The 23,896-nt window shown below is 43.2% G+C and overlaps 1 protein-coding gene across 1 annotated transcript; it reads left to right on the top strand.

The window, feature by feature from the left end:
* Positions 1–1,337: 1,337 nt before the first annotated feature.
* GPI (glucose-6-phosphate isomerase) lies at positions 1,338–23,282 on the top strand. The gene is made up of 18 exons (XM_030955948.1): positions 1,338–1,575; positions 5,762–5,852; positions 6,230–6,298; positions 9,074–9,193; positions 11,036–11,119; positions 11,205–11,351; positions 13,089–13,160; positions 14,154–14,198; positions 14,942–14,995; positions 15,894–15,954; positions 17,425–17,468; positions 17,688–17,840; positions 18,154–18,283; positions 18,642–18,718; positions 20,003–20,131; positions 20,551–20,626; positions 20,709–20,775; positions 22,232–23,282. Exons 1-18 carry the CDS (start codon positions 1,457–1,459, stop codon positions 22,353–22,355), a joined length of 1,662 nt encoding a protein of 553 aa, XP_030811808.1. The 5' UTR covers positions 1,338–1,456; the 3' UTR covers positions 22,356–23,282.
* Positions 23,283–23,896: the final 614 nt, after the last annotated feature.

Below are 23,896 nucleotides of genomic sequence, written 5' to 3'. Positions count from 1 at the left end.
TTGGACAGGAAGGAAAATATGTAAAGGTGACATGGCAGTGTGCATGATATGTCTTGTTAAAGACTTACTGGGCCCTTGTGTTCTCCTCCGTGGAATCAACTCCAAAGTTTAATTTTTGCCATTTTATTTTCCTGCCTTACATGAAGGCATGCAGGGAACCACATGCAGTGAAAAATGGCCAGGCAGATTTGGGTGCATGAAAGAAGCAGCTCTGTCTTGGTGAAGTTGTCCAAACCTATGAGTGGCAAGGCTGAGAGTGGCCTCCAAAGATGTAAAAAAATCCTGAGAATATATCAGGTGATTAAGATTTATTTTGCTGAAGAAAAATGCTTTGGTCTATTAAACAGTAATTTTAAGTCTGAAAAAGCAAACCTTAGAAACAAGCAAGCGTGAGGTATGGAAGGACTTTTGCTAAGGATCAATTATGAATGCTTTTTGTTTTGCAACAAGGACAAGATGCTGATTCTGCAGCTTAAGACTTGGACTGTGATTTTAGTGCTCTGACTCAACTTCATGTTCTGTGACTCTGATTTGGGCCCAGATCCATAAAGCAGCTTAGGTATTTAAAACATGATTTCACCAGGATTTGCTCCCCTAAGCTGCAGAATGCAATCTCTGGAATTTGACAAACTCCTTTATACACCCATGCTTAAACAACATCCTGCTTTATGCCCAGAACAGCTTTTGCCCCCAAGGATGGCACAGCTGCTGCTCTGCCTGCCCTGGCCTGCCCAGAGCTCAGCCAGGTGTGATGGACGGGCTGGCAGGCAGGGATGAGGGCAACAGTGACACGGGCAGGGATCTGGGATCCAGGGACACGGGCAGGGGTTTGGGATCCAGGGACACGGGCAGGGGTTTGGGACCCAGGGACACGGGCAGGGGTCTGGGACCCAGAGCAGCACCTGCTGCCCCGGCGTGCGCGGCTGCGGCGGTGCGGGTGTCACGCAGCCCTGTCCCCGCCGTCACGCAGCCCTGTCCCAGCCCTGTCCCCGCTGGTGCTGAGGCCGCCTCCGAGCGCTGCCGCGGGCCGGCCCAGGGTAAAACCAGCCCGACCAGGGACGGTGTTTTCACCGTGCATCCGCAGGAGCAGCGGCTCCGCACAGCTGCGGGCGGACACTGGCAGCGCTGAGCCGTGGCGGGGACACCGCGATTCCCTCACACGAGAGATACAACCGGGAGCGCTGCGCGTTCCCCGGAGCCCCCGGCTCCGGCTCCGGCTCCGGCTCCGGCTCCGGCCCCCGCCGCCACCCCCGCGCCGGGACCCGCAGGCCGCTCCTCCCCGTCTGGCGCGGCACGGAGGGAATCCCACGGCGGAGGGCGGGGAGGGGGCCGGGCCGGGCTCGGCCGGGGCGGGGCGGCCGCAGGAGGTCGCGTCGCCGCTATAAAAGCGGAAGAGGAGGAAAGAGCTCATCTGCTTTGCCCGGTTCATCACGCCTCGCCTGCTCATCCCGCGGACATGGCGCTATCTGGCGACCCCCATTTCAAGAAGTTGGTGGAGTGGCACAAGGCCAACTCCTCCAAGCTCGTCCTGCGGCAGCTCTTCGAGGCCGACAAGGATCGCTTCCAGAAGTTCAGGTGAGGCCGGGCGGCCCCACGGCTGAGCGGGGCAGCGGCCGCGGGCCCTGGGACCGCCGCGCCCGGGCGGTGCCGCGCACGAGGCCTGCGGAGCTGCAGCCCCGGGGCCGCGAGGGGCGCGGCGCGGCCGGGCCTGGCGGGCTCCGCTCGCTCCCCCCGCGCAGCCCCGGCGGGGAGCGGATGGCGCACGGCCCGCGGTGCTGTGCCCGCCACGGCGGGGCCGCGCCGGGCGGTGCGAGGCCGATGGCGGCCCGGGAGCATGAGCCGGGGGGGCCGGGCCGGGGGCGGGGGAGCTGCTCGCAGCGCCCGGGGGGCGGCCGCGCCGCCTGCCCTTGACTCATCCTTGCAGCAGGGTACGTGCCGGGCAGCACAGCGCCCGCTGCGCTCGCACAGCCGCACTGTGGGGCGGCACTCGCAGCCTCTCGCACGCCGTGCTTAGTCACGATAAGCCCCGCGATAAAATCGCGAGGGGCCGCGCATCCCCCGGAGCCCCCGGTGCCCGTACGAGCCCGCCCTGAGGCGGCAGCGGGGGCCGTGAAGGGGCTTAGCCCTCCCTCGCCTCACGCCATCGCTGCTACAGAAAATGCCTTGCAGCGTAGGGGAGGAAGTAACAAGTGGAGGCATCGTGATAACGTTCAGCGCCTTCATCTTGTAAAGTGGGACACGTATTTTCTGTTTGCTGGAGGCCGTGCTGAGAAGGCATGTGTGTGGTTGCGTTGTTGTACTATAGCAGCAGCCGGAGAAGTCTAATGTTATGAGATGCATCCCAGATTTGAGTTTTAAAGTGAGCCTGAGGAATAGAGATAAACCGACCTTCCATTCTAGAGTGTTGTGATAAGACTTGTTGCGTGCATCAAGCTTTTCATTTCTGTCCTGCGTAAAGGGATTTTTCCCCCACTTTTGAGCTCATTAGAAAATTCTTACATTGTAATTAAAGACTGTATATGAAGTCCTGCATTTTATCTGTGTGAGATAAAATATCATTTGAATCGATGGGAAAATTATGCTGAATTTTTCGAGTACTGACTTCACCTGGCCCTGTTAACAGGATTTTTGATATTTTTAAGAAATTGATTAGTAATATCTTATTAAATCTGCTAGATCCTCACTAACAGACTTAGTTCCCATTGCAAGTTTTCCTTATCTCCGGTATTTTTTGGTGAAATGGTCTTTACTGCGGTTATTTATTTCAAATAGCTCCTCTAATTCATGTCCTTTTGTGCTACCCATAAGTAAACAGTTAAAGTGTCTCGAGTTTGCTTCATCTGTCTTAATCCTTTCTTTTAATTATTTCAGTCCTGTTTCCTGCAAAGCCATCTCATTCTAGTCCAGGAGAACTTCCTCATAGCAAAGTACAATTGCAGAGCTGATAGCTTCACTGATACTCTTGCCAGTGCTGGCTGCTCTGAGCCAGATCAGCAGGAGGATGGTAGTTAATGTCTGTGGAAAATTGTAGTCTGGAGGTTTGGCCACGTGGTCCTGTGTTGTTTGCAACCTCCCTCATGTGAAATTGAGGTTTATGAATATCTTTTAGTTCTGGTAGATGTTGTTGTAAAATCATTGACTTCCTTCCTTTAGAAGGAAAAGAGACACCTACCCAGGTGAAAGTGCTTCCTGATACTGGAGGAAATTCTGGAGGAATTTCAGAACTGGTGTGAATAGTTTTCAATCTGAGTGTTTTATATCTGGGTACAAGTATCTATTCAATATTATAGGAATAACATTACACTCACTGACTGCATCCTATCAAATATGTATACAAAAGATCCTTTCTTCCTTTTTTTCCTAGTTCAGAATTTGTATGTGCTGTTTTTCTGGTAAGGAGTGTAGCCACACCTCTAAGAGATCTTTGCCTTCTTTGCCACCCAAGGTGGTGAGGTAAGGCCTGATAGGAACAGGAGTTCTTATCAACATGGGTTGTTCACTGAAAGCTGCTGGTTTTGAAAGGGTTAGAAGAGCTATGATGCAGCCATCATAATACTCAGCAGGTAAGGGATGTCTGGGTACTGACAAAGGTACCCCTGATGCAGACAGAAGGTGTTAGAATGACACTCCTGCTGCTTGGCTTGTCCGTTGTCAAGGATAAGAGTAAATGGAAAGTAAGTGTAACTGGGGAATGTGGTGGGAGATGCAGTCGTTGGGATGCTGCAGGTTGAGGGCTGCATCACTTGGAGGTGGCTGTGGCCTACGTGACAAGGCTCTTGTCCCCCTGAGCAGCACTGCCACAAGCTGCTGCATTGCAGAGTGGGTGCTTGGGAGAGCACAGCTCAGCTGCGGGGCTTGGGGCTTCTGTTTGAACAGAGGGTGGATGGATCTCTTGCTATAAGGGCTTAAACAGGATTGCATTGTACACTCTGTGCTCCACCTTGTGTGTGGCAAGTTAAATCTGGTAGCCATTACTTGATTTGGCTTTGCCTGAAAAGTCTTGGGTCGCACATTTCTGCAGTTTCTTCAAATGAGCAGTGGCTTGAATCCATCCGTAATTTCATGAGAGATTTAGTCTTCTAGGTCTAGTGAGATTGATTTTCATTCATATATGTAAATAATGAATTGTAGGTGGGAGATGTTTCAAGTAAACATGAAATCCTTTTCTTTGTGGAGCAGAACACTGGAAGAGGCTATCAGCTGCTGTTTAATGTAGAAGGAGATTTCCAAGAGTTCTACTTCTCTGAAGTGAAGTGAAACTGAAGAAGTGTTAGTATGCTGATGGTCTTGCTGTACCATTAGTGAGATGTCTTCAAGTCTGAGATGTCTTTAAATAAATTGCATCAAATATCAGACTTTTTTTTTCTTCCATGCTGTATCTGAGTAACAGTTGTGGCGGGTGAGCCAAACCAGTCCTTCCACTAGCTAGCCATATTCCGGGGATCCTGGTGCTGGGGGTCAGGGTGTCAGGATTGCTGTTGGCAGCCTGCTGAGGAGAAGGGTGGTTAGCAGCACTGATGCTGCTTTTCCTATTAAAGAAACATGGTTCTGAGACTATGCTTGAAGACACCTTCCTTTCCTTATTCACGCTGATACTTTAAAACTATGAGAAGGATGTTACTGTTAATGAACAGTTAATGAAGTTAACAGTAAGTGAAACCACTGAAATGTTAAGGCCTTGCTGGTTATTACTGTTATTGTGAGTTCAGCTCCATTCTTCCTTTGAAGAATCTTGCCTGCTCTGTCATGTTATGTATGAACAGCAATTATGCTGTGGTGTGTCCCTGTGAAGTCTCTGGCATATGTGGTGGCTAAAATAACAGAGCAGGTTCCTGTGCTCCGGTATTGAGAAAGAAGCAGTAGGGGACACAATGAACAGGGCAGAAAAACAGAATTTAGATGGCTGCAATTTCCTGTGGGGGGTGTGTGTGGAGCAACAGGGAGAGTAAGATGTGCTTTTATCAAAGACTGACTTACAGAATTCAGCTCTTCAGTTAGAGTAATTTATAGATTTGGTTGGAAATGATTGCAAAGAAGAAATTGGTAAAACAATATTGTAAAGGATTAGAGGAACTACAGAACCTGTCACATAGATACAAGGATAGTAAATGCAAATTGGTTCACTCAGTTTCTGCTGGGCTACCATTGCTGTGTTTCCTCTCAGAGTGAACCTACAAGTGCCTGTATTCTGATGGGTTAGGCTGTAGCTTGCAGGTAATTTGTTAAATAATATGGAGACCTCCGCTGAATCAATGAGGATAGTGAGACTAAACCATGCACAAATGGGGTTTAATTCTGCGTAGTAGCTGGTAATGTTTCTGTTCATGATGTTGTATAGATTTTTAAATTAGACTTGTTCAAGACTCTGTGTGAAAGAATGACAGCACCTGTGGGAAGGCAGTTTAATTTTCCAGCAGCAGAAGAATGTGAAAAGCTCTTTACTGATAATACATTAGGAAAAAGCTGATTATTAGTAGAGCTGCTAGTGCAGACAATATGTGGTTGTCCAACTATGCATCAAATGTACTTAATTGTGTTTGGGTTTTCACAAGCAGAAAGTGGACACTGTAATTCAGATTGTGGAAAAACATGGTTTTCAAAAAAACAGCAGTCATTTTATTAAACTTTTTGGGCAAATTGGTCACTCTTCTTTACTAACTTAGTCTAATTAGGATTCCCATTGTTTTTGTAATCTATAGCAGAGTTACCATTGATCACCCTTCAGTAATGTGCAATTAAACAACCTGTTGATTTTTGACAGCTTGACCCTGAATACTGACCATGGGGATATCTTACTGGATTACTCCAAGAACCTTGTTACAGAAGAAGTGATGAAAATGCTGATGGAACTGGTAACTATTTAAAATCTTCCATTAATAAACAAAATAACTTTTACCTGCAACTCACTATTCTAGCAGTGTTTATAAACATTAGCTAACATTTAAGTTAAAAGGCATCTGTTTACAAGTCTTGACAGGATTCAAATTCTTGCATTGTCATCTAGCACTGAGTTACAAAGCCATTTTTCAATGCATATTTCCATAAAAATGTGCTTTGAAAAAGGAAAAGAATATTTTTTTTAACCTAGAATCTAGCGGGTCTTTTAATCTATCATAATTTTTATTTCCCTGTCTTGTGTTAAATGCTCATCTTCTTTCATGTAGTTAGACCTTTGTAATGCATGTTGGCTTCCACTATTTTAAGAGGAATCTATATTTACCTTTCTCAGGCAAAGTCAAGGGGTGTGGAAAGTGCCAGGGAGCGCATGTTTAGTGGAGAGAAGATCAACTTCACTGAGGTAAGGCTATTTCTGTCCATGGTTCTTTCCACTTTAGCTGTGCTTATTATGGATATTTATGCATCTGTGTAAGCAAAGTGTGAAAAAACTTACTTTAAATACTTCATTGAAATCCTGAGTTATTGTAATGTTTGTTGCACTACTTCAAGAGAAAATTTTACAGCTCTTACTAAAAATACCTCCTTCCTTCAGTACATCTTATTTTAGAGATTTTGGTGGTATTTTTTTTTCTCTTCCCTGTTTTGTGGAAAGAAAGATGAGTTAGACCTTGCAAAGTACAGGGAGCAGAGTATTGCATTACATGCATTTTGCCTAGTGTTAGTGTTCATAAAGATTAGTAAACTGCCTAAAGGGTGTGAAGGGAGGATTGTGTAAGACCTTCTCTTTTGGGCTGTGATGCTGCTTGTCTTTTGGTACAGTTAACAGTTTAGACTATAAACAGTCTTGGGAAATTAGCCACGTATTTCAGTAAGAGGAGGAGTACCTTCCTCCTTTTGTAAATCTGAAGGTTCTAGTTATGATTAAATCTTTAGTAAAACATATTAGAAAGCTAACTGTACTTTTTCTGATATTAAAAATGGGATGAAAACTGGGAACTCCACAGTACAGTGGGTTTAATTAGTCTGCATTAAAAATTAAGTCTACTTAGTATGTTTGAGGCAGATTCAGAGAAACCAGTATTTCCTTTGAGTTGGCTATTGACTGGTTTAGCTATTGCACAAGCTGTTTGCTTAAAGTAACTCAGCAGTTGGACATTGTATTGTTTGTGAATGATTCATGTTTGTGAAAAGGCACAGACAGAAAGAAATACAGTTTCACTGGAGAAGTGGTTCCTGTTCCTTCTGTATTAATGCCTTCATTTCACAGATGTAGCTACTGAAAAAAGAAGGCAGGGAAAGAGGGTGAGGAGTCTTAAATCTGTCTGGAGGGTTGTTTTGTCTCATACTGCCTTTCACGAGCCTCATGGAACACAAATTATTACAGGGTTAACCTATCTCTGACTGTATTATGGAGGTGTTCTTCATTGTGTATTGAGAGCAGGTGTAGCAGTTGAAGTGTCAGAAGGGTGCAATTTCCACAGAAAGCACCTAAACACAATATTAAACTCTGATGTGTTTCTGCTGCTACTTCCCTCTTTTCCTGCTGTCTTGATACCACTATAAGTAATATATATCATATATATGATACCACTGTTAGTCTAGAAACACCTCTTTTCTTATCAGGCTGTTCCTCGGTTACTTCCTTCCAATTCAGAAGTTGACTTAGATGGGGTTTGCCTAATTTTTGTTTGTATAGAATGTCAAATCAGGTTGGTTTGGCTCTGGAATAGGAGCATGTGGACCATGCGAAACTGTCAGGTGTTAAGCAGGATGCTGTCAAGCAGCATGAATAAACCTAAAGCAGTAAGACATGAGGGAGCTTCTTGATGGCAAGAACTGACTCGTCCCCTGCTCTTGATCTGCTGGAGAACATTCTTTGGATTTTTGTCTGAAGTATTTTAGACTTGTCTGTGTTTGGTGCTGCAAGCATTGGCTGCATGGTGTGTGCTTATGTGGAAGTTCTTTATAGTGCACTCATGTGTGTCACTGCCAGGTGTTTGTCCCAGACGAGTTAAAACTTGGAGCTTGATATGGTGCAAAGAGCATTACCAGGTAACTCATCTGACCACTCATCCTGGGGACAGACTTTATAGCCTGCATGGTGTTTAGAGAATACTTCTGCTTAACCATAGAGATCAAGTCAAGTATTCCTCCTCTTGATCAGACAAAGCATCCTTCAAGCTTGATAGTGAGCAGTACTTACCAAATACCATTCCATGGCTGAGTGCTGCAAAAAAATTTCTCTGTTCACCCCAAATTTGAGTGGGTATACTTTAATTAGCAAGTGAAAGAGGGTTCTTGTATTCCAAGTCAGTAACCACAAACTCAGTGATTTTTGAATTAGCATTTGGTATTTAAATCATAACTTGGCAGTTCATATTGTCTGTGTTGTCTTTGTCTCACAGTGCCTCTCACTGTGGAACAATGAGGTAGAGCAGACTAATTTTTTAATTTGTTCATTAGTATTGACTAATTCCTTCATTCTGGATTAAAACTGTTAAGCTCTTAAAACCACAGGGCAGATTTTGGTGCTTTGACTTATGTGCAGCTGTGGAGAAGTAACATAAATCCTGCATGCTAAGAGATTTTTTCTTATAGCACAACTACTACATATATTTGGTGTGCAAGTGTTCAGGCAGCATTTAATTGTGGGCAGTGGACAGAGGGATGTGGCTATTGTATCCTTTGTTGTCAAATGTTTAAATTATTTCTCTTCCTATATTAAATGGAGTACTCAGGATAATTGAGAAGATGCCTGAGAAAATAACTTCAGCTGCTTGTTGTAATTGATTTTTTAGTGTTGTCGTCAATAAGAAACAATTTCATTCTTGAATACCTAAAGCATGCCAAAATAAAGATCACTGGGTCATGAATATTGCTGGATTCTGAACTTCTGAACTTTTAAAGGGGTTTTGAGCCTTTTCTCCCAAGTGAACTCTTACTTTGCATACTATGCTGTTGTAAGCCCCCTGCACTGAGTTGGTGAAGTGAGAGGGTGATTGAGGTCGCCACTGATGTGTGTATGCACACACACTGAAAATACTGCTCTACTAATCCCAGTTAATCTAAAGGATTTTTAAATCTTGATGACTACACTGCCTTCTGGATGAGGCATCTGAGGCCCTGGGGTGTGACTTGGAAAGAGCCTCATCTCAATTTTTTCCCCTGGTTTCAGAACCGAGCTGTGCTTCACATTGCCCTGAGAAATCGCTCCAATGTGCCAATCCTTGTGGATGGGAAGGATGTTGTTCCAGAAGTCAACAAAGTGTTGGACAAAATGAAACACTTTTGTCAGGTATAGTACCACCACAGCTTTTTTATGTATTTGTTTTATACCCAGCCAGGTTCTTACATGTGGATTGTGAAGTGTGGATTGTAGGCTGGTTCACATGATTTGTGTCCTTCTTTGAGGTTTACAATAGTTCTGGCTCAAGCATGGAGTTGGAGCTGGTTTTATTGATTGACTTCTCTCTCCCTGTTTCCAGTTGGGTTTTTCTGTAATGGGCTCCCTAGATTTTGTTCCTTCAGCAGTAATCTTGTGTGTACTTTGGAAGTCTTGTAAATCATTAAGTACCATTCAAATATTACTTTATTTCTTGCTAATTTTTCAACTAATTGGCTGCACCAGGTAGAAACGGCCTCTTAACATTTGTGTAAAATCAGGAGGGAGGGGCGAGTTCCCAGCTCAATTGCAATTTGATTATGCTCTACTTAAATAGTTTCTTAAGGATCTTCTGGTTTTAGGTCAAATTACTTTAATTCTATTCTGTTTGCAGAGTATCCACTTGGGTAGTTTTAATCCTTTTAAACGAGGCTGTGAGGACCTGGACCTGCTTGGTTGCTGTTGTGAGTCTTAGCCAGCTGGTAGAGCCCAGAGCCCTGTTTCACTGCAAACTCATACTTCTAACCTATGCAGAATGAGCTTGCATTCTGTTCTCTTCTTAATGATAAATGCCAAAACCACAATAACTGACACCAGTTGGTGTGGATTTGGTACTTTCTTCATATGCTGTGAGACTTGAATGGCCATGGAAATTCTGTGGTGTCTGGCACTGTAGAATTTCTAGCTGATTTAGGTTTTGGTAGTACAAAACAAGAGTTTTCACTGGTGCTATCCTCTTGTTTCCTCTATGGTTTCAATTATCAGAATCTGTGAATATCACTTTCATGTGGATGTATCTTCTCTGCAAAATAAAAATCATGTCAAGCAGTTTCTTTAAAAATATTAACAGAGATGCTGGTTTCAGTTCACTTAGCAGATGAGATTTTAAGACTGGCAATATCATCTATGGGGTACAGGAAAGCTGTTACTAAAAATGAATTTTCTGTTTGGAAAAATGCAGAATTTAAACATTTGTAGCAAAGGAGAGCAAGTAACTAAGTGCTATGTAGAAAAATTGCTTTAGAATTGGGGAGTATTCATGACACCAGAAAGATTGTTTTTGTGATTGGAACAGATTGAATGCATAGGTGGTAGATGATGGACAAAATTCAATGTAGAGTTTCAGTTAATGATTGGAATTTTGTTTTGTTGCAGTGATGCTTAAAGAACAGGAATAGAGCAGGAACTTAGACCATGTGCTGTTAAGGTGCAGCCCAGAAATAAATCCTAATGCAAAGCATACTTGCAAGAGAAAAGCTTTTAGAATGGTTTGCCAGTAAATCTCTTATCTCTGTGGCTTTATTCATACTGTCTTCCAGTTTAGTTAGTGATGCTCTTTCTAATTAAAGACACTTAAAGAACAGCTTCAGGTTCAACTATTCTGTATTAACTATATCAACTATTTGTTGCACATAGTTTAATGCCCAAGATTTTATAATTTTTGGATAGATGTCTCTTGCCTTAGCAAACACTGTAAGTGCTACAGCAGTTCACATAGTAGGGAGAGAGTTTCAACTTCATTAAGTGGTTGTAGTGTGTTCTTGCTTCTATCTTAGACATAACACAATGTCTAGCTAAGAAAGTGGCTCTGGCTGTAGGCCTTAATGTCTAGAGGCTTGAAAGCTGTCTTTGGCAACTTTCTACAACAATACCTGAAAACAAAGCCTGTTTCCTGGTCCTGGGTTAGCATCAGTAGCTTTAGTGTAAGTATAAAATGGTCATTGTGTCTTTTGTTTTGTTGGTTTTTTGCCACAGAGGGTGCGCAGTGGTGAATGGAAAGGCTACACTGGCAAGGCAATCACTGATGTCGTCAATATTGGGATTGGTGGCTCTGACTTGGTAAGCCCCTGACTTCTATACACCCTGCCCATCTTTGTGTGCATTCTTCCAGTGGGGATAAAATCTAATTGTGGCTTTTATGCAGGGCCCTCTGATGGTAACTGAAGCCCTGAAACCGTATTCCAAGGGAGGCCCTCGTGTCTGGTTTGTATCCAACATTGATGGTACTCATATAGCCAAAACCCTGGCTGAACTCAAACCAGACACCACTCTCTTCATCATTGCATCAAAGGTATGTCTGAGACAAGCACTGCCTTGGCCTGCTCTGCTGATCAAGAGTTCAGTCAGAAGAGAGGACTGTCCACAGGAATATCTAGATCAGGGACTTTCAGTGTGGGTTATTTCTAAACAGGCCTGTTGTGATTCTTTCTGAACTTGCAGTACAAGGTTGTGTTGGCTGCTGAAGTACTTGGGGATCTGTAAGTCAAATGCTGAGAATTACTTAACCTAAATAAGATACAGGAACAATTTCATGTTGTCTGGGGTTTATTTCTCAGTCAATGCAAGTTTTAGCTTTAGTCACAGAAGTTTATTTTCCTGCACTTCTCTGTAGGTGGACTGTAGGATCCAATGTAGTTATTTCTTTGAAATTCTGGATATTATTTAATTCCTAAAGGACTTTTGATCCTTTATTTTAAGTACACTGTACTTGTTAAATGTTCTGGTTTTGCATTAATGAATTGCATGTACTTTAAGAATCTCCATTTTATACGGTAGTCACAATACCTTCACCTAAATAACTTAAATGCTGAGTTCCTTGAGCACTATAAATACTAAGCTGCTTTACTTAGAGGTAAAGATAGGTGTCATCTTATGAAGTAGCAGCAGACTATTTCTGACTGCAGACTGAATAGCTGCCTTTAAGTCTTGCCTTGCTAAGAACTTACTCTGTAAGCAATAATTGCCAGCAGCCCTCTCCCTCTGAGGAGTGCTTGTCTGAGCAGAGGAAGAGGTGGAGACAAACTCCATGGTTACATAACTTGGGCTGCCTTCGTTTGTCAAGCACAGTAGAACCTTTCTGCTGTTGCAGGCAATCTGCAGCAAGTGAACGTGTGTGCAGTGCTGGCTGTGCTCTCCACGGTGCTCATTAGCTTATCTTGGCACTGCTGCAGCTCAGCAACAGCTTATGGAGCAATAAGGAAACTGCACAAAGTAATACTGATGGTCACTTGCAATAATTGAGTCCAGGGATCACGGTTCAAAGGCTTAGAAAACTGCCAGATTGAAAGAGTAGCACTTGAATTTGTTTGCCAGACTGTAGTTAGCTAATTGGGTATGTTTGGAAGAGGATGAATGGCATTTTTTTTCTTTCCATAACAGGCTTATGTTTCATAATGAAATATTTCTGGAGATGGATGAGAGTAGGATGAATCTAGTGTTCACCCTTAAAGCTAAATTTTGATGGCTGAGTAAATCAGAATGGTTGTAGATACTTGCAAAACTGCATGACTGAACTTCTGTGCACACTTCATAAAGCAGGAAAATGTTTTCCTCTAATCAGCAAAAGAATAATTATGACAAGAGTCTTGGCAGAAATGAGTGCTCTTCCATGAAAAAGTAGGAATGGAAGAACAATAGGACAGTCCAGCTGGGTTATCCTGTTTTAGATGTTCAGTTAGTTTGTTTTTAGTTGAACAGTAAAACTTTAGTCTTTTACTAAAAAATTAAAGTAGAGGACTTTAGTCTCAAGGTTCTGCAAAACAGTTTGGGGAATGGGAAGGCAGGAGATGAGGAATAATTATTCCAATTTCAGATACATACTAGCTTAAAACTAGATGGGTAAATCTAGCAATATTAGTGTTTACTGGATTCATAAGCTTGCTTTTTTCTGTAATCTGGCAGCAGCTGTGTTATGAACATCTAGAATCACTCTGCTCTAGTTATCTGAACATGTGATGCTTTAGTAACCTGAAGTTGTTTCCATGTTAAGAACACTGTTTTACTTATTTGCTTGTTTTCCACTGTGCAGACCTTTACCACACAGGAAACCATCACCAATGCAGAAACAGCCAAAGAGTGGTTCCTCCGTGCTGCTAATGATGTAAGTCTGAGATGTGTCGCCTAAGTGACAGAATGCAGCAGTTTTTGTTATGCAATTTCTTCCTGGTCATTCTGTGTGCTTTGGAGCAGAGCCAGTAACAGCCCAAACAAGCTTAGCAAATGATGTACTTAGATCATTTCAGGGCTTTGGTAATGACAGGCTATTTTGTCCAATCAAAGTGATAACCCACTAGTTTTTCATTATAAATGTTTCTCATGCATTGTTCCTCCAAATCTTGCCTGTTAAGTAATAGAGTGTAGTGTTTGCCTTAGAGCTAACCAGTAATTTGGTAGTAATGAAAAGACAAGAATAGTGTGTGTGGCACTACCTTTAAATTATTGCCAAATCTTTAAAAACTAGAAATGAAGCTATGGTTGGAACAATACACTGACATTTCTATGGCAGATGGCTGTGCTATGAATAGAAACCTTGTGTTTGGCTCATTCTCTCCTGTTTTGAACTCTTAAAGGAAAAAAGCAGATAGTGCTGGTTCAGGTAATTAATATGGTCAGTGACCTGTTCCAGTCAGGGTAGCTGTACTTAGTTTGAAAGCTGGGCTTTGAAATTCCTCCTTACACTGCTGTTCAAACAAGTCATCCTTATCAGAACACCTTCTGAAAGACTGAAGTCTGACTCTGGAGCTTGACATTTATCAGTAATTCCAGTTCTCTTGGTTTTTTGCCCCTGGCTGGAAGGGTGGGTGGGTGTCCATTGAGCTCCATCTGCTCCAGAGCTGTGGTGGTGGTGTCCAGGCTGGGAACTCACTGAAGGAGAGGCTGTGCCCCTCTCTGGAGGGCTTGGTGGGAATATCCCAGAGGGTTCTCTTTGGGTATGCTCCCAAATCCCACACTGAATGTGAATAAGATGATTTCAAATTAATAACAACTGATGATTGTCAATGATATTTTGTTTAAATGGTAGCAGATCAGCTTTATAACCAGAAATTAAAGTAGTTAACATTGTAGCTCTAACTATGTGTTTATTTTTATTAAGCCTTCAGCTGTGGCCAAGCATTTTGTTGCCTTGTCTACCAATGCTGTAAGTATAGTCAATCTAGTTAATTTTTCCTATGTACCTTTAAGGCAGCCTTACCTTAAAATCTAGCAAGGAAGCCTATCCTTTAAGATGCTTGAATACCAAATTTTAGCATTCCTCCTGAATGGAAGCCTATTTTCTGCTCAAAGTAACTGAAACACTTCTGGAGTATTGAGCTGTACTAAGGCTGGACTTAGATTATAGATGTGTGCTCTTCTGCTAGAGCTTTAAATTTGAAATCAAGAGCTCTTGTGCCTGGAATTGTTATTAATGTGTTACCTCTAATTGCCTAAGTTGTGTGTGTGTGACCGCAGTTACATGAGCAAATGTTATTCTGAACTCCAGGTAAGAGCTGAAATAGTGCAGGCAATTTGAAAAATGCTTATGATGAGCACACTGATGTGGTGCTTCATGCAAAAGTCTGAAGTAGAGAGACTCATTGACAGGGTGTCAAGGACTGACATTATGGTTCTGGTAAATGTAAACTGAGTATCCGTCCAGCTTTAACTATATGGCCACTTAGATTCATCAGGAAATGAATGTATGTCATTGATTTTTGATTGTGAGTAGTGATAGTTATTTCTGGAAATGAAAATGTAATTTTTGTGATGGATGCAATGCATTTTTTAAAATATAGTTGTAGGATTGTTTATTTAATAGATATAAAACTTATATTTGCTTGCTTGGTGTAAAGTTTTTTATGACTGTTGGTTTTACTGATGGTGTTTTTTTCATGTTTATTTTAGCCTAAAGTTAAAGACTTTGGAATTGATCCAGAGAACATGTTTGAGTTTTGGGATGTAAGTAAATGTCTGATATTATGTGGCAGATGTTAACTGTTAGCTTTTTCTGAAGCAAGTAAGATGATTCCAGCTGGATGTCTTGAAACTGCAAAAGCAGTTTCTAAACCAGCAACTCCTAAATTGTGGGAGTTATATTCAGTGCACTGAAATACCTGAAAAGCCCTAAGTAAAGGCAAATTGAGAACTCTTGCCCAGTCTGTTAAAAATCTTCCAGTCAAAGGTCTGAAGAGGAGTCCTCCATGTTCTTGGCTGTCTAATCAGCTGTTGAGTAACAGGAGATAGTCTTGACTTATTGCTCTATGCAAGTAGTTATTATAAGCTGTGACATTTGCCTGTTGGTGTCTATGGTATATAACCTAGGCCTGGTAAAGGTCAGACATCAGAAATGGGAGCCTGATCAGAGATTTTGTAGCAGATGCATATTTTAAGTATACTGCCCTTAGTCTTGGTCCTTCTACTTAATTAGAAACAGCTTGGTATGGCTCATTGACTAATTGCCTGACAAATAAGCTGCTGTTCAGAAGTTGTTTGGAATGTTTCCCTTCCCAAGTGTCAGAATTTTGCTGAAGCAGGCTTTCCCTGTAGAGGAGTGATATTATGAAAGCAGTTATACAAGCTACAAATTAAGGATTTGGAAGTTAACTGGAATCAAGCTATTTACTTAAGAGATGTTATAAATACTGGACAAGTAGGATAACTTCAGACTCTCAAAAAAGGCATTCATTAGGGTGCACTGTAAAGTGCAGGTTCCCTTGACTATGCCAAATATATGTAGTGAACTATCACCAGAAGGAGTATTGATTTTGCTAGGAACAGTAAACACACACTGCTGTTTTCTAATAGTTTGAATGTAAAAGCTTTGCACTTCTCCATCTCAGCCATCTCTTGTTTGCAGTGGGTTGGTGGTCGCTACTCCCTGTGGTCTGCCATTGGTCTCTCCATTGCCCTGCATATTGGTAGGTGTTCCTGGGATGTCACCATGCCAAGAATTGCTCTGTTTGCTTCAGGAATGTAACTATGGAGTGCATTAGCAACAGTGGATTGTGAATCAGATTTGGGGCAAATACTATTTACCTGCCTACTCTGAGTGGTTGGATGTGGGTACTAAAAACCAATCTGGAATGTAATGGAAATGTAGGTATTTTAGTACTGCAGATACAGTTTTGGAGACTACCCCATACTTGGGGACAAATAGTCAAATTGCATTGCTTTAGTCACATAGCCAAAAGTGCCTGATTTATGTAAACCTGTGGGCAGTGTTGAAAACCAGACCTTGCATCTGACACTGCTAAACTTGAAGCAGGGTATTTAGTATCTGTGAGTATACACGCACTAACACCAAAGTCCTGTCTCTGATTCTGCATATGAGCTCTGTTTAGTGTTGTTAACGATGTCCTTCTGCTATTAAGTCCTTTTGTTTCCAGTACTTTGCCTAGATTATAGGGCCTGATGATTACATTTGTTCCCTCATCACTGCTTTCAGATGTTTAAAGTCTGAAACTATAATGTCATTTATTTTTCTAGGCAAAAGCTGGAATTCCCTTAGACTGGGATTAGGAGAATAACATTTGGTTTGGTGTTTTTTGGAATTATATGAATAGGAGTTTTCATGTGTAGAAAAACCTATTATAAGGGCAAAATAAACAAGTCAGGCACTTACTGTTTCATCTGCAATAAACTGTTCACTGCTGCTGTCAGACAGATTTGGTGCTGACTGCTGACATGCCAGCCTATCTCCACTTCTTCCTCTTAGACCCCTCAACTCCCACAGCTGGCCTCTGACCATAGGTAGAGCTGCTGCTTTGAGTCCAAACACTTCAGTTCCCAGTTGCTGTGTATGAATCAGGATTTGTGTTTTTTCAAGAAAGACTAGCCTTAGTGAAACTATTCATTTGGGAAAGTGAGTGGAGGTTTAAGTACTCTAACTACAAAGCAAAGAAAGCTCAGGTGAATTGTTGGTGAGAACAGGGAAGGGAGGGGTGGCCTTTTTCTTTGAGAATATCTTATTAGAGCTGTTTCTCCTCACACCAGTGCAGAAATCCCTGCTGTGCTAGCCTTGCCCTGTTTTTTGGCAGATGTCTTCCACTGGCTGTGATTAAGTGTTCAAACGTGCTAGTAGGCTCTGTATTAAAGGCCTCTGTTTTCCTTCTAGTTGCTCATTCTGCCTGAATGGAGATTTTAGGCAAAGGTTTTTGAATTATGTTTCATGAAGTTGGACTTGCTCTGAAGTCTGGCTTTAAGCATAAGTGAATGTCTGGCTTACAGGATGCAGTATCAGGAGAAGTCTAAGTGCAGCTTTAAACTTGATTAGTAGTTGGGAGCCTTGCTGCATACAAGGAATCAAAACTGTTTCACAGTTGTCTCTATAGGAAAAATCAAGTTTGAGTTGTAATAGTAAATAAAAACTGTCTTCTTTCCATTGTTAGGTTTTGACAACTTTGAGAGTCTGCTGGCAGGAGCCCACTGGATGGTGAGTGTGGGGTGCCCATTTCAGATTTGTTCCTGTCAGTAAGGAAATGGAAGGCACCTTGATTTCTAAAGTCCAGCTCCCCACGTCCTCATCAATGATGTTAAAATGACAGTTTGTGAGAAGCTGTCACTGGATCAACACAACGCTATAAACTATGTAGGAATTGGGAGGGATGGCAGTTGCTTTGTCAGAAGTGTAACTTTGCTTTGTGTGGTGCAGGATAATCACTTCCACACTGCCCCCCTGGAGAAGAACGTGCCTGTTCTGCTGGCCATGCTGGGGGTGTGGTACATCAACTGCTACGGCTGTGAGACGCACGCCCTGCTGCCCTATGACCAGTACATGCACCGCTTCGCTGCCTACTTCCAGCAGGTAGGGCTGGCCACAGCCTCCAGCCAGTGCAGAGCACATTCTGCCCTGTTCAGCATCCTCAGTGCATGTGGGAGATAAAACTGCAGTCACTTAAAGCGTGCCTTCAATTGCCTCAAGAGACTGGTGCCAAGATCGATACCAGCTGATTTCCTCACTTAAAGACCTTTTCCTGATATGTCTGTTACCTTGACGTCCATAAATTAGTCAGCTGTATCCCTCATGCTTAGAAAATTCCTATAAACAAGCACTGTTTATTGCAGTTGAAGAATATATGGAAACTGATACTAAGTGATCCTGCCCTTCCCTTCTTTAGGGTGATATGGAGTCTAATGGCAAATACATTACCAAGAAAGGCTCTCGTGTGGACTACAGCACTGGCCCTATTGTGTGGGGAGAGCCTGGCACCAATGGGCAGCATGCTTTCTACCAGCTCATTCACCAAGGTAAACAAACTGTTAAATACCTTGTTCTGGAATTAAACTCTGAATGGCTTCAGGAGCCTGCTGAGCTTGCACTTGCTTAGAGGCTGGACTCCTACCTAACCTAGCATCACATTGCTATGGGGTTTTTAATTAGCAGCTTGTGAAGGCTACAAGATGCAGGTTTCAACTACAATGAGGAGGTCAAACAAAGCTGAAACTCCTGAGCTGTATTGTTACTTCCCCCTGCTGCAAATAATAATGCTCTTCTATAAAGCTTGTAAAAATGACTGAGTCTACCAGCAACTCTGGAAATGGGGTGAGAAGTGAAGGTTTTTAAGACATACCTGATGCAGAGTTATTTACCTGGCTGTTTTTACAGGAACTCGCATGATTCCCTGTGACTTCCTGATCCCAGTGCAGACCCAGCACCCCATCAGAAATGGCTTGCATCACAAGGTGAGGAGTTCTTTGTCAGGGTGCCATATTTCTTGCGGCTCAAGGCACTGAAGCTTACTTGATATTGTAGTATGTGATATTTCTAACTGTCCCTTTGAAACTATACACAAAATCGCTGTCAACATTCACAACAGATTTAAAAATACCTAGATTATAATTGCAAGTTATATGTAATATGTAGTGCAGTGCTATGTTTATTCTTGAAGCAATTGCAGTGACAGCTCAGTGGTGTTTCCTGTGGGCCTAGTGAAGCTGGAAAGAGTTGAACAATTAAGTGTTTAAAATTCCTTGAAGAATTTTAAGGAATGTCGTTCTTGGAGAGTAGGAAGAAGCAAATTCTCAGACCTGGTGTGGCACCATCTCTGAGGAAGCTTTCAAGAATTAAGTTTCTAGAACAAAATTTGGTGAATGTAATGGTTATGGCTGGGGTGATGGCCTTCTACACAGATGCTCATAACCTGTCCAGTTTCTAGTTTATCATCTGACTAAGGATTTTCAATGAACTAAGATTGTTCTTAACTTCCAAGGGTGAAAACATGTTCTGGTTAACTATTTACTGCATACTTCACAAAAATCATCTTTAGTCACTGAATTTCACTCTTGTCATGATTTCAGATTACAAGTGCTCTTTGCATTGTGTAATAGTAATCTTTTGTCAAGTAAGACCAAATACAGGTGAAAATTTTAAGTATGAATTCACAAAAGAAGAAGAAAGAAGGTTTCATTTGACTGTAAAAAACTTGTGTCTTCAGGCTGGACAAAACCACAAATAAATTTGCAAGCTAACATTAAATAGGGAGCAATGAGTTAGAACCTTGCACTGCATTGGCAGGGATTGGTGTGTGGTAAGCTGTGGGGATTTTCCTGCATACAGATGGGTAAATACATCTTAGCTGGGCTACCTTTGACTAAACCTTGTACCTGGCTTTCCATGAGGTGGTGTAGAATGGGATAAAATCATGGATTATACTGGGTGAAAGGGCTGTGTGAAGTCCAGGCTCCTCTGGTGCCTTTGGGAAGCTTGCTGCCAGCTTCAGCAGGAGCAGGATTCTGCAGAACTTTCCTGGTTTTCTTTGGATACGTGGACTTTAGTACATGTGTTAATAGTAACTGAGTCCCTGGCGCTCTGAGGTAAGAAGCAATAGCTAAAACTGATACATATTTTACTGCCACAGTGTTAAAACTGACTTGTAAGTCTAGGCTAGGTCTTGGTATAGGCTCAAGCACCAGGTGCCAGTATTCCAGCAATGCAAACATTAACTTGTGTTTCTTTCTACCTGCTAGATCCTTTTGGCCAACTTCCTGGCTCAGACGGAGGCCCTGATGAAGGGGAAGACGCCTGAGGAGGCGCGCAAGGAGCTGCAGGCGGCCGGGCTGAGCGGGGACGCTCTGGAGAAGCTCCTTCCCCACAAGGTGCCCATGGGTGCTGTGGTGTGAGGGCTGTGCTGGGGGTTACAGGGCAGCTGGGATGGGGTGGCACCGGTGGCACCTTGGCAGGGCACTGGGAGCAGGCTGTGAGCAGTACTGTGGCTCTGAAGCCTTGGAGGTGTTCCAGGGAACATGGGCTATCTCAGCACTGCCCAGTGACTCTTGGGTTACTTCTTGTAGCCCACAGTGGCCAGCAGTGGTGCTTGGGACACATTTTCCATTGTGTTTGTAAAAAAAAATGGAACTTGTACAATTTTATGGTTGAAGGCCTTTAAAGCTTTCAGAACTTTGTATTTGCTGCTAATGCAAGTGGTCTAGTGTGAACTCCAAAGAAGATAAAACCTGCAAGTTTCTGATGTACTTTTGCGACATACTAGGTGACAATGTATCTCTTGTTTTGAAAGGTCTTTGAGGGAAATCGACCAACCAATTCCATCATGTTTACAAAACTCAACCCCTTTACCCTGGGAGCCATCATTGGTGAGTAAATACACTTCTCATCTGTGAATTCTAATGAAGACTTTGTGATCAAGTTTATTGATAAATCTCTCTCTGCTTATAGCCATGTATGAACACAAGATATTTGTGCAAGGAGTTGTCTGGGACATTAACAGTTATGACCAGTGGGGGTAAGTTTCCTTGGTTTGTTTCTTGTATACTTCTTGACAGATTCTTGAATCTATCATGAGTTAGAGAAAAGACAATCAAAAGAGTTTTATACTTGGAGCACATGATTATGGGATAGTTACAAATGAAAACAGATTTTCTGGGGATAGGTTACCATGCTATAATGCATAATGACTTCTAGATAATAATTTTGGCTAAGGACCTCTGTTAAATTTGAAAAATACTATGAATGTAAAAAAGATGCCGTAGTGAGGAACACAGTCAAGCAGGCTGAACACATGCTTTGAGAATTAGGAAGGGAAATGTTTTCCCTATAGCACGGAACAAAGAATTATTTTACCTCTAGATTAGTAGGCAGTTTGAGTGGCATCTGTTGAGCAAAAGATTGATTGCCTCTTAGTTTTCCTGTGCTGTAGAGACAGCATTTCTGGCAGAGGTCTGTGTCTGCAGCAGCCCTTGGTTTCATGCAGGCTGCATCTGTGGCTGAGGGCTGTGCTGGAGCTCCATGTGTGCAACAGCAGCTTGGGGGAGTCTGTCACTGTGTCACTTAAAAATTTAGTCAGGAGTTAATCAGGTTCTTTCATCTGTAGTAATATGAACTGTAAACATACTGTATGGCTTAGGTAGAGGGATTGGGAAATAAGATTTTTCAGGTGCAGCCTGCCTATGCTGTGAGGGGTTGTTCTGAAGAGCACATTTGCTCCACAGGTGTAGAATATCAGTTTACACTAAGCTGCCTTCATCTTTGTATGCATTCTTTGGTGCTGTGCTACCACAGCTTGTTCTATAACCAAATACTGTAGCAGAACCTGAAAATGGCAGACTGTGTCTAGTACAAGCTGATGTCTGCTATAAACTCTGAGGTCAGGAGTGTGGTAGGAGAAAGTACAGCTTTTACTGCCACACATGAAATTCCAGAATGGCATCCAAAACTGAAAGGTGGGGGTGCTGTAGAACCAGCCTTGTTTCTTGCAGCTTTTGGAATATGCTGGGTTCTTACAGTGGGGCTGTAACTCCTGGATAGGTGCTGGGGGTGCTTCCAGGCTGTAGCTCAGCTGGGCATTGTTTGGGTGACACCAGTCAGTGTTCTGAGCACTGTCATGTTCAACAGTGAACAGGAGCCAGCTGAGTGCACTCTGCACTGGGGCAGGCTGCATAACACAAGTGAATACCAAGGTGAAAAGACTCTCCTTGACTTTGAAAACAAATTGTTCACTTAGACATCCTGTAATTAGAGCTGTCTGCTCAGCTAAGGAACAATAAGAACTCCAGTTTTTCATGAATGGCACTGAGTTAAATACTTCAACAGTAATTTTTGAGGGGTAAAACATCACAGTGTTCACTGGGAAGTTACTTTTTACTGGCTTCTATTTTTAACATTAATGGTTTATAGTAAATACTGTAAGTTGGTAGCACTAACATTGCTTTTTCTTTCTTCTCCTGCTTTTATAAATGCAGAGTTGAGCTTGGAAAACAACTTGCCAAGAAAATTGAGCCTGAACTGGAGTCAGATGCTCCAGTGACATCTCATGATAGCTCAACAAATGGGCTCATCAATTTCATCAAAAAACACAGAGCTTGAAATGAAATACTTAGAGGACATCGACAATCTCACCACCAAGTACCCAAATCTGTTGTAGATGTGCTTTTTTTAGCCACTTTTAACAAAAATGGCACTTTACAGATATAGCTCTCTTCACTTGTTGCAGTTAATCTTGTTGCGTCAAGTGTTACAAATGAAACTAGTTTTGTGAAACCCTGAGATTGTATAGTTGCTTTCTATTTCTGTGGCTGTTAATCTGTAAAGTGCAGCTGGTATATCCCTCAATTCTTATCCCTCAACTTCCTTAAAGATGGTCACCTACTGATACTAGAAAATAAATGGTATGGTGGATGAGTAAAACTTCTTCACTCTATTTTTGAAGTGCAGCCCTAATAACATTTGCCTCACTCACTGTGTAAGGTCCTCTGAAGCCAAGTGAGCTGACTTCTGTCTTTTTGGACTGGTTCTGCTGTAAGCTGGAAACTAGAATGTGTTTAAAGAATCAGACCTACAGCTGTAGGTTGTTCGGGTACATTTCATCCCTTTTGAGCAAGATACAGACTTTTTTTCCCCAGTGCTACTGTGAAAATGCAAGTTTACTGATGTTTGGTAAAAGATTTCCTGTTTTGTCTGTAAGCTATGTGGAGAGCTATTCAAAAAGGAAGGTTCCCGAAGAGACAGTGGTATCTTAATTTTTCCAAACAGTTTTCCAGAGTTCGTGAAGCAAAAGCTTGGGATCACTTGGAGAAGAAATGTTTTTGGTATCCTCCAGGGGCAATTTCTCACTGTTAAATCAGCATCACTGTCTGACAACAACAATGAAAGAAATAGAGAAACCTGTTGTCAATATGTTGTTTATCCTCTTTTGTTCTCTACTACTGTTAACCTCCTTGCTAGCAAATTGGCATGCTCTGGCTATTGTTCTGTAACACCTTTAATAAAGGTAAGACACAAGCATTAAAAGGACACTTTGGTTCTCATGTCCCCAGTGGTGCCCACACCGTGTGGGCTGGGCCCCCTCAGTGCCCATCTTTGCCGTGTGCCTTCACGGGCAGCGCTGGGTGCTGCGGGCTGGGCCTCCCTGCTCTGGCACCTCCGCGCTGCTTCACCCGCCGCCTGCAGGGCTCAGGATCCGACCCATGGAGTAATGCTTCCATATGAAAAGAGAACCCACTAGAGGGAAGTGGCCTGTTCTCACCGGGCTTTAACGCTCTCCTCCCGCCGTGCTCAGGCGCTCGGCTCCGCTCTCTCCTCTCCCCTCCCGCTGGGTCCCTGCGCGCCCGGGCTGGACCCGCCCCGCTTCCTGAGGGGCCATGGCCGTGCGCGGGGCGCCCCCTGCCGGCGCGGCCCTCAGCGCTCAGCCCTCTGCGCCGCCGCCATGAGGGAAAGGCGGGCGGGCGCCGTGCGGGACTGAGCCCGCTGCTGCCCGCTCCGCCATCTCCGGGCTCTGCAGCCATGAGAGAAAGGCGTGTGGGCACCGTGCAGGACCGCGCCCGCCGCTGCCCGCACCGCCATCCCCGGGCTCCGCCGCCATGAGGGAAAGGCGTGTGGGCACCGTGCGGGACCGGCACCCCCGGGCT

Source organism: Camarhynchus parvulus, chromosome 11 (assembly GCF_901933205.1).
Source record: "Camarhynchus parvulus chromosome 11, STF_HiC, whole genome shotgun sequence".
NCBI lineage: Eukaryota > Metazoa > Chordata > Aves > Passeriformes > Thraupidae > Camarhynchus > Camarhynchus parvulus.
This window is presented reverse-complemented; position numbering and strand designations above follow the sequence as displayed.

What these genes read in the sequence shown, in the direction of transcription:
- GPI (XM_030955948.1), top strand. Translation starts at nt 1,457, where the DNA reads ATGGCGCTATCTGGCGACCCCCATTTCAAGAAGTTGGTGGAGTGGCAC. An exon ending in GATCGCTTCCAGAAGTTCAG is followed by an intron (nt 1,576 to 5,761) that starts GTGAGGCCGGGC and finishes GATTTTTGACAG; the next exon opens with CTTGACCCTGAATACTGACC. An exon ending in GGATTGGTGGCTCTGACTTG is followed by an intron (nt 11,120 to 11,204) that starts GTAAGCCCCTGA and finishes GCTTTTATGCAG; the next exon opens with GGCCCTCTGATGGTAACTGA.